General features: G+C 43.5%; 1 protein-coding gene across 2 annotated transcripts in view; it reads right to left on the reverse strand.

Moving 5' to 3' along the window:
- Positions 1-672: 672 nt before the first annotated feature.
- The window catches only part of gus (splA/ryanodine receptor domain and SOCS box containing gustavus), a 28,304-nt gene continuing 15,134 nt past the window's right edge, over positions 673-13,842 (reverse strand). For both annotated transcript variants that reach the window (XM_075684402.1, XM_075684403.1), the window contains exons 5-6: positions 8,756-8,958; positions 673-7,088 (exon numbers count right to left, since the gene is read on the reverse strand). In XM_075684402.1, the coding sequence (XP_075540517.1) occupies positions 6,949-7,088; positions 8,756-8,958 (343 nt within the window). In that variant the 3' untranslated portion in view covers positions 673-6,948. The remainder of the gene's footprint in view (positions 7,089-8,755; positions 8,959-13,842) is intronic.

Consider the following 13,842-nt stretch of genomic DNA (forward strand, 5'->3'; position numbering starts at 1 on the left):
TCTGTTATCATAGCAACTAGGGCACCACCCCTCACTGCACGCTCAATTCTTCCAGCGCAACATTGCCCTCATTCCCGGCTGGATCCGCCAGTGCGCACAATGCTCTGCATCACACAGGCATCTGTGCCATGCGCAGCTAATGCAGCGACGGCAGTTGCCACGGTGGTGCCGCTGGTGCCTCAGATCCTTCCAATTCCTTTGCGAATGAGCTACAGAAAAAGTAGCGTTCGAGTCCTTACAACGGTAGAAAGAAAATGTTTTCTGGCTTTTAGAAACAAAATCTTTGGTACTATGGCAATTCGCTTGATCACATCGCTGCCACTGCCGTCACCCCACTGCCAAGAGTTGTCTCTCCTACGGTCTCGGACACGGTATCAGTCTATGGTATCAAGACATGAGGGCTCCATGACACGCTGGGAGAAGCCTCGGCATTCACCAAGTACTGTAACGCTCGTCTTACAAGCAGCTTCGCCTAAAGCCAGTGGTCCTCAGCAAACTACCTAGATGCACAGCTGAGCTCGCTGCCGTCGCCCTCTAGACAAAACATGACCAATTCTGTACCAAACGGTTGCCACGAGGACCATTTCCTAGGTGTGCCAAGCCATACTTGTCAAGTGGCACTCCAGGCAATGACAGTTAGGCGTCACGCAGCGCCGCAATAATCCAGTCGCGCACATACAAACCTCGGCATTTTATTCGCTAATACACGAAATCGCGAGGCATCTACACCACAACACTGACACAGACATCCAGCATTGAAGGTGGCAGCTGTCCATGGCAGCCCACATGGGAAGGCGGCCTTCCATTCAGATGATCAACGCAGCATGGTCGAAAAGCGAAACTGCACTTTTTTTGCAAACACAGTACGAAGTGTTGGGCAAGACCCATGCTAGGCCTGGAAAGTCGTCAGATGATGAAGAAACCTTTCCAGTGGTACGATATGCAACTTGGGGAGTGCTAACAGATGTTCTTGAAAGCCTCAGCTTAACAGTGACAGTCCTGCTGGTGGGCAGAGTGACTAATCAGTGGTAAACTACCATGCCAGTAGACTTGCGAACAGCTCCACGTTACACTAGTCTTTTACACCAAACACAAAACTCCAATCCAGACTTTGACACTTGTGAATGAACTATGAATTTGTCCTACCCGGACAAGAGCGAATGTAACAGCAGCCTGCACCTAATTTAATTTAGCCTATCAAGTGCTACCAACAAGGAAATGGACAGACTTTTCAACTGTCTTTTTTACTGAACTCATGCAAAACAAAACGACACTTGTGCTTTGGTACCACTGTAACTGCAGTAATGAAGAAATGAGATATTTAGGTGCCCTGTAAGGCTAGTTTATGTATGTCTGGAAGTCCTCGTAGCAAAGCACCAACTGAATATGGCATCATAAATTGGCAACAAATGTAATTTTGTTGCATTTACTGGCTGCAAGCAGGGTGAAAGCCACACTACTTGCACAACTGCTTTCTTGATATGAAGATTGTCACAATGAACAATAGAAGCTTTCACACTTGGTAATGAAAGAACTTCAAGGAGTACCGACAAGAAAATCTTGTGTCAAGCTTTCCTTGCCCCTTTTAGGTAGCTGTCAACTCCACAGTCATGGTACGAAGACTCAATTCCTTGAGAGCAACACAAATGAATAATTACAGCACCTTTCGTACAACCCATCCAAATCACACAAGCGCAGTTTCGGACGTTCTAGTTGTGGCTCGTCCCACCACCAAAAGCGGAGGTGACAAGGTCGTGTGGTTGGAAGCCATACAATGATCCCGTCACCGAAAGGTACCACACTGGCCCTTCCAATTGTGTGCTTCTCTTGGAAATGGCACTCTCTACTTTTGTCCCGTCACGTACTGAATGGACTCTAGCTTTTGGCAGCAAAGTGCGTGTGCGTACATGTCAATGGTATTTGGTACCATGAGGCCGCCACAACAGGTTTCAGCGACGTGAAGAACCTCTTTTTTGACATTCGAAGCTATGCTGCTCTGCGTGGGCGTCTTGAAATGGTCGTATTCAAAGACAATGTAAATCATTTGTTGTGCTCATGGGAAATTGAGGCTCCATACGGTAATTACAGGGTCGACAGCTATTCAATGAAGTAATAAAAACAAGACAAGAATTTGTTGTCAGTACACCTTTCAAAAAAAGATCATGCTACGTATGTCCAGTGAATAGTTTCTGCGCCAGTGCGCCTGAATAGTTTCCCTGTAGCCAGTGAGCACAAACAGATGCTTTGCCACAACTTTCTTTGGCCATACATCAATATACATGCACAAAACTACCATATACTGCCGGTTATATGTCTATGTTCTTTTCATGAAATGACCTTCCAAAGATCAAGGGTCGACGAATAATCGAAGTTGCCCTATATGCGGAATCATAAAGTCGACTTATCTATGGAGTAGAAAGTAGTTTCGATCGAGCTGCAGGTAATATCGTAACGCCGTGCATGCATAATTCCGCAATAGCTATCAGACACGGTGTGAAAGCGGGCTGCTTACAAAAAAAAAAAAAGGAGGAATTTATCTTGCGATACGCCTTAAAGTTTTGTTTTCGTACGATGGATAGAAATGCTTTGTTGACAAACCGTGGGTGCTGCACGGAAAAGCTGGCAGTGCCATGTGGGCTGACAACACTTCGCGGGGAACTAAACCATGTGACCGGTAACATGCACCCACAAGCGTCTTTGCACATTTTTGCATTCTTTGCATGCCTGTTCGCCATTTCTGCATATCGCTTTGCTTGCAAACAGTGGTGTGCGCAATTTGTGTCGCTGTTTTCTTTTTTTGCCTAGAAGGGGTTGCAAGTTGGGGGTTTGACTTATAATCAGAACTAGGGTGGTTGCTTGGGCTAGTTGGTAATTCATGATCAAAAATAACGTACAGCGCGAAGGACAAGGACGCGCTGTGTATGTCGTCTATCGCTGTCCTTGTTCTTCGCGCTGTACATTATTTTTGATTATAATCGGAGTTGATTTATAATCGGCAATATACATTAACTCGGCACAAATTCTGTAGCGTCCACAGCCACTGAACATTCAGCTGATTCCCCCTGATTAAAAGCTGCGGCCTTTGAAGCATCTTTTGCAATGTAGTGGTAGCAAAGATCTGAAACCCTACAGCAAACACTGCTCCTGCAGCAAAGTGCAAGAGGCTTGCAATGGCTCTCTCCCATCCCACAGCATCCATGAATAGTCAGCAAATTTGTAATGCTCTGATGCATGCCACTGCCTCCTTCTGGTGAGCTTTTGCCAACATATGCAATAAATTAAATTTATCATGCTATGCCGAAGGGTCTTGTGAAAAGCCTGTTGACAAATTTCCATGAAGTAACCTAAAGCTGCATGTACATAGTTCGTTCAGAATAAACCTAGCCACAAATTCATGATTCAGCCAAAAGTAGCTTGGCTTGTGCATCTGTGGCTTCTTTCGTGAAACATGCTAAATGCCACTGGCATGGAAGTAATCTGGTTTGCCACAAGGCTCAGACATCGCAGCTAAAAACTTCCACATGCACAGGCCCATCACCGCCAGCTGACGCCAACATTCCAGCTCTTCTTTTTTTTGTTGACTTCCCAAGTAACCGGTTCAAAAATGTAGCAGAAGATTGTAGCATCAAAAAGTGCACAGACATTCTGAAATAAATAAAAAGTCTTGCGCCATATCAATGCAGAGAGATGGCCCTGAAATTTATATTACAAGGATATTTCAGCAAACACAGCAAATTGTTTTCAATTTACAAAGCTAAATATACATTGGCAAGATGTTCCTCAGAACTACGCTTTGCTGAAGTGAGAAACGAAAAGAAAGGCCCCACAAACTCATTAGTTGCTCATCGGAACATAATATTCTTGTTAAATTCAAATTACTGTGAATGCCGTGGCATGACAACCCTAAACACTCTCTATTAACACAGGGACGACAATAAATACAAGCACCAATCAGGCGCCAATGAACAGAAAGAACTGCAATCTGTTCTGCTTTCTGGCTGCAAACGTAAGATACTCTGTTCAGATGTGCAATATTTGTCGAATTCATTAGCCTAAACAGTTGCAACGTAGACAAGGAGCAATGCCGAACAAGTGAACAGAACTGCAGGATTTACACAATGACTGCATTAACCACTCAACCACTCCTAAACGTGCTCACCACACCGGAGTGCAGACACACATACTGCTAGCCCCGTGAGTTTCCACGGCAATAACACGAAGAGATAAAATGTCCTGCACCACACTACCACATTCAGATCATCTGATCACCTAATGGCATTCACCTGAACAAAAATGTGCTCACCATTGCAAAACGCTCATTCTGGCCAGAAAATACTGATATGAACAAAAAAAAAATAAAAGCTAATCTTGGGTGTTGCTTCTGATATAGAAAATGGATGCATCTGCCTAACCTTCAGTGGAATTCGCAACGGACTTTTACTGAAACGGCACTATATTGCTGGGAGGCACTATGCAGCACATTTATTGCATCCAGCTCGATGCGAACTGATGCTTGAGAGAGGAAAGCAACAAGTGGATAAGCAAAAGCACACATCAGCTGCTTCTTGCACTAGCAACACTGATTACAGCAACAGCCACTGCACAGGCAAGTCCTAACTGGTCTCTCTGCATCACACTGTTCCATTGAAAAATTTCATATTGCAAGTTGCCAGTAACAAAAGCCATTTCTACATGTCACACTGCACATGTGGTAACATATTAGATCAGCAGTAATTGGACAGCTAACTTCTGCAGTCTCTCGAGAAAGCAACCTGCCCAAGCGAAAAGTTTCGCTATGGTTCACAGCAGCCTTCCCTATTCACTGCAGGACAAGCCTTAGCAGCAGCTCACTCCGCACGTGACTCCAGCCGAAGATGTTGCTGCCTGATGCCTGTAAACGTCCTGTCCAAGCACTCCTTTTGCAAACTTCGGCCAGCCCATTACAGCCAAATACTCAGTATCTATGTACACTGAACAAACCATGGTCCAGTCCGTGGTCAGAAATGTCCAGCCACACATGAAGTGTCGCTAACACAAAAATAACCCACTTGTTTTTCTCACGAAGAAAGTGGTCGCCGAAACAGATGCACTCTTCGCTGGTGCGGTTGGTCTACAGGGCCTACAACTGATGACCCTCAGAGTGTTCACAGCAGAACGGCTCAGAGCAAAGCCCATGAAAGAGGCGACGAAACTGTGCACAAAACATTGCACCGGCAGGTGTGACTAAGCTATGCCCACGCACACGGCAAAAAAAAAAAAAAAAAAAGCAGCAATGCGACAGGTGCCAAGATTATTTGCAGTGTCACAGCACGCTGCACAAATGCCTTTAAGTGCCACAGAGCCAAGTCCCAAACAATTCACGCATTCCTCAGCAACAAAAGGTGCCAAAACTCTGCAATGTACCATCCGCCAATTCCCACTATTACAGAATGTACTCTCTACCGTGACAGTTCAATACTTCACATAATAAACTACTTTGACATACTGAACTTGTACCACAGGGTGGATTCGTAACAGGTGCAACAGCAGCAATGCATCAAACAGAATATGGCAGATAATTTGCCTATCACCTCGTTTAAAATGCTGACTTGCACCTCACTACAATACACAATACTACTTGTCGCTAAATGTCGCCAGCCACTAACATGACTGCACTGAAGCACAATTATACTTTGGTGAACACACAGTGCAATATTTTATATAGAATCGTATATAATCTAATGCAACGATCAATATCATAATGATGTTTAGCGAGATCGCAATTCTAAGCAACTGCAAATAAAATACTACATCGTGCACATTGCAGTGCTCTGCGAGTCTGCGAAGAAAGATGTCACAAATGAACACCAGAATCATGCAGCATTTGTGAACAACATTGACTGAAACAACATGCGCCAACCATCTGCAAGGTGCATTTTACATGTGCCAGTTACCATATTTATCCAAATATAAGGCAGGAATAGTCACGAAACAAGTAATTGAAGGACATTAAACAGCAGAATTTAAAAATCAAGGTAGAACAACTTGGATAAAAAAAAGACAGTCGACATTAGACTGCAACAAATTGGTGTTTCAAAAAAATAAATATGAAAACAGTATACTAAATAAATAATGGCATACATAGATATATTTTAATTTATTTACAATTCAGCATCCCACAAGCTCTCTTAGAGATGCCTCAAATGTCATGCTTGGCACGAATTAAATCACTGCTTGCTCTTTATGAAGCACCAAGCAACTGCCTGTCCCAACTCTAACAGTTCCAAGTGATGCTCAAACTTTAAGGAATGGAATGCAAAAACAACAAGAGGAGGAATTTGTTACTAAGGGGCATGAAGAGCTCTACAAAGCGGAAGCACATAGGAATATTCGTGAAACTGCGAAATTGCTTAAAACGGTATGTTACCAAAATTCCTCTTTTTGTGCGTTGAAAAGAGCACTTAATTTCAGCGATTCCCACGAGGCCTAGCTACAGCTTGAACCCTCTTTAAGGAGACCAGAATGATGCTAATCCTTTGGACACTTTCTGGAATCTTCTCTAGTATGCTGATCAGAAAATCTGAGTGGTACCTACCAGAATTTTGTTGGGCTACCAGAATGATGATTAGAGTAAACTTGAAATATACAAATAACTAAAAAGCTCTCTTTGCAGACAAACTATTTTAAAAGCAATGAGGTCAGCCAGTAGGCACAGCAAGAGTAATGCATGATTCTTATCTCACCACTTATTGTAACGTCAGAAATGTGGACTGTCAGTTTTTTCAAGAAAGCAATGTACTAAAAGGGGCAATGCACCTGCCTTACATCAGTGTAAATATGGCACAAATCCACCCTGTGCATTGCTCATAAGGAGGACTCCTGAGGCAGACCCGTGATGTGAGACAGGCGTGAGGCTTGGGCTCGGCAGTTGGACTCTAGGCAGCCCGTGTGGCACAGGGCTGGCGGTCATTAACTGGTTCGGTCCTGGTACAGCAAGTATGCCTTGAGAGCTGTTGGAAGGTTCAGTTCATGCACCCGCGATAAACGGGTCTTGCCGACACGCTGCCGTATCACCCGCCGGCATATGTCCTTGAGGGGAAGCGGCTCCGCTGCAAGGACACAAATGCCAGAGTCAAGCCACCAGGGAATTCCACTGAGCCAAGGCTCAATGCATCATCTTTGTAAGTGCACAACATGCTTTCACCTTTGTTCTATTCATAACGTGAGCCTGAGAAGACTGCACTATGTTATACAATGTATGTTCTGAATGACACCCGTACTCGACAAAAATATTAAGATGCTGAAATTTAAAGGGATGTTCAAGCTTGGGAAGGCTTAGTAGTGAGTATCAATGGCGAATATCTCAGCCACCTTCAGTCTGCATATGACATTGTCCGTTCACCAACACTGGAGACGAATTACAACAAGTGACTGAGGACCTTAATTAACAGAGAAAGTAGGAGCGAGATTGAAGATCAATATGCAGAAGACAAAGATAACGTTCAATAGCCTGGCAAGGCAACAAGAGTTCAGGATCGCCAGTCAGCCTCTAGAGTCTGTGAAGGAGTACCTTTACGTAGGTCAATTAATCACAGGGAACCCTGATCATGAGATGGAAATTCACAGAAGAATAAAAATGGTTCGGAGTGCACACGGCAGGCACTGCCAGATCCTGACTGGGAGCTTACCACTATCATTGAAAAGAAAGGTGTATGATCACTGCACACCTATTGGTGCTAGCATATGGGGCAGAAACTATGGTTGCTATAGTCTATAGTCACTTTTTTTTCTTTTCGTGGGAAATTTAACCAGCGTAATAATCGCGCCCCTGAATTTGCTTCAACTTTTTTTACAGAAGAGTGCGATCATTATGCGAGTAAATACGGTAATTCGCACAAAACCACCACCTTGTTTTGCACAGACCACGCCCACTGCAAGCAACAGCCTAACATGTGGTGCCATATGTACTGTCCTCAGCAAAAGTATACAGACCAAGTATTCTGTGATAAAGCAGATCTTCTTTGCTTATGGAACAGAGGAGTGAAGTCCAAACTGAACATAGCAAATTTTCCAGTGTGCTCGGCAGTTTCAACTTGAATTACGAAGACAAAGTTTTTTTCTCAGCAAGCCTCTGTTTCGTACACTTTTGCTCCTTGATGTACATGTGCATTGTCTTCCTCTTGTGCCCTAACCCTAGGCTGCTATGTTATTTAAAGAAAGTGCAGTTACTTTAAAAGCCGAAATCACCGCAATGTTTTTCTCTGTAATTTCTTTGCAATAACAAACACTGCATGATGGCACCCAGATGATGCATTCTCTTCTTCAATGCTAAGCTGGTAATAAGCTCACTTTCAGGTGGCATTTTCCTATTCTGACGGGCCACTGGCGTGTTCGATAAACTTATGCAAGGTTATAAGCATGAGTGATGTGCATCCAGTGCAGTTCCCATAGGATCATGAATTAGAGAAAAAATGCATTTCAGCCTCTGCTCAAAGGGTTGGTTTTTGCCGCCACTTTCCAGTGCATTTGCAATCTCATAGGGCACCCGAAAATTGTTAATTCACGGTTGGACAATGCTTTTTCTCATAGTTCGCTTGCCGCAATGGCTCCAGGTGCATGAATGCTATGCACACCGACTTCGTATCAAAACTGCGGAACAATATTAATGCGCCAAATTGCAGGAATACACATTGTTCAATGGACCTAAGGTAAAAAAAAAATAACAAGGTTTGCTATCATGGCTACCCATAAACCAGACATGAAAACGAGCACTCACGATCGAGTCCACCGATGTACTTCATGGTGATCTCACAGTGGCCCCAGACGGCACTGACTACAGGGTAGAGCTTTTTCCCTCGCAGGCCTCGAAATGCCACACCCAGGTATCGGCCTTCAACCACAAAGGCCAATGTGCCTTCGTCCATGTCCAGAACAACCAAGAATGCATCCGGTACCAAGAATATCTCGTCAGCTGGACGGCTGTGTTCATAAAAAAGATGAGCAGAAGCATCAGCTCTAGCATCAGCTCAGGCAAAGACAACCAGATTAATTGATTTTTTTACGTCTCAAAGCTACACCTTTGATTTGAGGGATGCTGTGGTGGAAGGCTCGGGATTATTCTCAGACTGCCCTGACTCTTTACCATGCACAAACCTTTTAGAAGATGGGCACTGTTCAATGGCCCTCACATTTTTTTAAGGCCAAGTGAAGAGTATAACGACAAACGCTTAACTAGCAAGCCCTACACTCTAAGATATGGATGCAGCAGATTGGGTCCTTTGGGGACTGTCTATTCTATTCCATTCCTTTATTTCAGCATTTATCTTTAAATGTACAAATGCTAGGACAGGAGCAAAAAGCCGCTATTTTAAGCAGCTTGACAAAGGCCCCTGCCCTGACAGTATTTGGCAGCAGACAGTTTGTGAACACTTTTCACGCAACAATACATCAATACATAAAATGTATCTTGAAAAACATTTCTAAGGGCATGATAACATGTTTTTTAAAAACATACACTATAACCAACATTTTTTTTTACCAGCAATACACGCCTTCTCTAAACGAAAAATTACAGACTTATGTAACATGGTGAAACAATATATTTTTCCAGGCACATAACAATATATAAAAGCACTTTCACATACAAGACAAATACAAAATAATTCCATACTTAAGTTACAAGCAAGAAAAGGAAATGCAAATACAACATACACTAATCACATGCAGTCGCACGGCTAATGAAATATTCCATCAGAATTGGACGTGAAACAGTCTTAAGATTCATGTTTTCTTTTTCAAGACTGTTCAGTAATACCGATATTCGGCACAGTAGTCTGTCCTTTCTACGATTAGTTCGTGAAAAATGCACAACCCAAGCTTCTCACTCCCGTATGTCATATTTGAGGTGATGAGGTTTGCTTAGATTGCAAAGATCAGTAAATCCCGTGTGGCCTCGTTTTACACTTTCTTTATATTTCATAGCAAGATAAAACTGATAATTGCATGAGAGAACATGAAACTTAGAAAAGAATGTACTTGTATGACTGCCGTAAGAAATACAAGCAATGTGGCACAATGCTTTTTTCTTGTAAAAGAGATAATGTCTGAATTTTTTTTTGTGACGTTATCCCCTATACAAGACTACAATAATTTGCATGAGTAATAAATATGGTGGTATACAGCACTAGCCGTAGTTTTAACGGAAGAACATGTCGAAGCCTACAAAGCGTACCGCATGCTTTTGCCATAGTTGTTGGCACGCATTATACATGTTTGCCCCACCTTAAATGCTGATCAAAAATCGCTCCCGGTGTTTTCATGTCCGCGGTGACGTCAATTCGTTCTTATTGATAGAACATGTTTAGATTACGATTTACATGTTTTTGGGCGGGTGCAAAAAAGAACAGCTTTGGTTTTCTTAGAGTTAATCTGTAAAGAATTTGCTTTGCTCCACAAATATAGTTTATCAAGGACGGTGTTTGCTAGTTGTGATAAGTTATCAGCATTACATGATTGGAAGAAAAGACTGGTGTCATCTGCGTATATTACCGTATTTACTCGCATAATGATCGCACCTTTTGTCAGAAAGATTGACGCAAAATCAGGGGTGCGATCATTACACGAGTTAAATTTCCCGTGAAAAGAAAAACAAATTTTTTTCGAACCGCGTTTGCTGCAGGACACCAAAACAAAAATGGCGGCCGGCGGAGCAAGCCTAACGCGCCGAACGCGATTTTTTTTTCTTCTCGCGAGTATATTACGTGCATTGAAACCGTTTCTTCCGTATCAGTAATGAATATCGTTAATATCGGCAAGTGTGCGGCAATAACGTAGCCATGTCCACTTTGAGGAGACAGAAACAGATGGGCGCACTTAGCTGCCAGTGACATAGAAACACATGGCCAGCATGCTGCGGAAACTGTGGCATCTGTCTTCACTACGATCCTAATACGGCACGTTTCCGCTAAGGGTGGGTGAATATCCTAGCTGTGTTACAGGCGTTGGCGTATGAATAGGGTACACTTTTAACGCATCAGTGTAAATGTAGCTACTATCGTTGTCGCTCGCGATTTGTTGCGTGCCCACTAGTACAGATGTGAAGAACCGAAAGGCGCCCTTTTTGTTGTTGTTGACCACAACCATTATAAAGCCTACACATAATAAAGGCAAGTTTGGCTGCAGCTTTCTTTTAGTCATGGAAGTGCGGAAACTGATGAAAGTAATGAAATGAGGCATCTACTTAAGAATGTTTGGTGCGTGCAGACCGTCATTCACGTAGCATTTGGCAGATGGTAAGCACGATCAATATTAGCTAGACTTGGCGCACGACATATCGCTGTGGCAAGTTTGGGGTGCGATCATTACATGAGAAATAAAAAAATCAAATTTTGACGACAAAATTCAGGGGTACGATGCGATCATTACACGAGAAATAAAAAAAATCGAATTTTGACGACAAAATTCAGGGGTGTTATCACTACGCGAGTGCGATCATTATGTGAGTAAATACGGTATATGGTGTGGTAAGTTACTGATGTTTGTGAAATCATTTACAGTAGAATCTCGGTGATACGAATCTCAAGTGGAGGCGAAAATATTCGTATCACCCGAAATTTTGTATCACCAAAAAACAAGCGAAATCCGCCCCGAAACCATGAGACACGCCCAAAAAAATATTTATTTACATGGAAAGAAGTCCCGTATGTCCTTCTGAGTCATCTTCTCCGCGAGGTCGGCCAGCAGAGAATTTTCGAAGCTGAAGAACTGGGCTGTAGTGTTCTCACGCCGCAGAATATCGAGAGCGTGCATAGTTTTGGCTGCCGACGATGGTTGGTCATCACCATTTTGGCACTCTTCTTCTTCTTCGTCACTGGTCGAAATTCCAGGCTGTGACAATACATCCTCCACGATGTCTTCCACTGTACGCAGACCACAGGTGATGAGATCATTGGCACTGCAGTCAACGCCAAGCTTGTTCCAGACATCAACCGGAATTGGATGTGGCACTTGCGAGGTGGTGGCCACTGTGGATTAAAAAATCCCACACTTTGTGAAACAATTCGCGATGGTTGCAGGGGAGACGCGCTCCCAGGCCACTGCAATAAAATGCATAGCGTCCAAAAGTCTATTCTGCATATTTGCGTCCTTACGGTCAATCTTCACAAGGAGGTGGTGCACCAACAAACCTTTGAAGTGGCGCTTTACATTTCTGATAATGCCAGCATCCAGTGGCTGCAAATGACTAGTAGCGTTCGGGGGCAGGAATACAGGCAGGATGCTCTGTAGCGTCATGTGCTTTGGATGCACTGCACACTGCTCCAGCACCAAAACAATCTTTCTGTTCTTGCATGACATCCTATGGTCCAAGTATGTGACGAACTCCACGAACAGAGCCGACGTCATCCACACCTTTTTATTGGCTCTATATGTGCAGGGCAAATGACTGGCTGCCTTGAAGCATCGGGGCTTTTCGTATTTTCCCATGACGGTCAGTTTCATTTTTTCTGACCCATCAGCGTTGCAGCAAAACAAAACCATCACACGCTGCTTACTTTTTTGTCCTCCCTGGCAAGCTTCGCCCTTGAAGCAGAGACTCTTTTCGGGCTGAAGATTGTAAAACAGCCCTGCCTCGTCAATGTTAAAAACATCGCGAGCGTCATATCCCGCGATGAAAGACTGCAGCGTGGTTGCCATCCAATCTTCAACGGAGGCGTCAACCTTTTTTCCTTCGCTGCAAACGGTTTTGTAGGAGAGGTCATGCCGTGCCTGAAATCGGTGAATCCGGCCACCAGAGGCCTGAAAATTTTCAATTCCAAGCGTGACTGCGATGTCCGCAGCCTTCTCACGCAGAACTTTTCCATCAATGTTGACGCTGGCCGCGGCGACCTCTTCAAACCATGTTAGAACTTCTTCTTGTTACATGGTGAGCAGTCTTCGCTTCTTTGGAGTTTACGCCAAAGTGCTGCACATTCTGCATAATTTGGTTGCGCTGACCGACTGGCTCAATCGTCGCAGTACTGAAGTTCGTATCACCCGGCGCGACGCGGAAAAGTGTTCGGAACATCCGAATTTTGGCCCATTGTACACAATGCATTTTGGCGGGTGAATTTTACGAATTCGTATCCCACCGAAATTCATATAAGCCGGGTTCGTATCACCGAGATTATACTGTATATAGATGTTGAACAGCATAGGTCCTAATATGCTCCGTTGGGGAACACCAGCTTCTAAATTCAGGGGTCCGAGTATTTTGCCCGAGATGTAAACGCATTGTTTCCTATGGGCTCAGTATGACATATCCAGGGGTAATCCACGTAATCCATAATGTTCGAGTTTTTTTAATAGAGTAATATGATTGATCCTGTCAAAGGCTTAGGAAAAATCTATAAATACGCCTAATGTTAATTTTTTTCTTCATAGCCGTTCAAGATTCAATCCTTCTTTGTTAACAGAGCTAACTCAGTCGATCGGCCCTTACGAAACCCAAATTGATGCGGAAATAATAATTGATATGTTTTACAAAACGACATAACCCTTTTACAGATGACCTTCTCTAAGCCTTTTGATATGACAGGGAGCACTGACACCAGCCGATAATTTGACATGTCATTTCTGTCTCCTGATTTGAACAGAGCAGTAACCTTTGCCTGTTGCATTTTTGTAGGAGAAATTCCAGTAGACAAGCAAACATTGAATACCTGGGTGAAAGTGAGCCCTAACAAGTCTATTTAACTGGTTTAATCTGGAGACCATCAATGTCACGTGCTTTACTGTTGTTTAAGGATATAAAAGCAATGTGAACCTCGTCAGGTGGCGTAGGCTCAAAAAACGCTGTATTTACACTAGGCGCACCCAAAAAATTGA

This window comes from Dermacentor variabilis, chromosome 3 (assembly GCF_050947875.1).
Source record: "Dermacentor variabilis isolate Ectoservices chromosome 3, ASM5094787v1, whole genome shotgun sequence".
In the NCBI taxonomy this organism is placed as follows: domain Eukaryota; kingdom Metazoa; phylum Arthropoda; class Arachnida; order Ixodida; family Ixodidae; genus Dermacentor; species Dermacentor variabilis.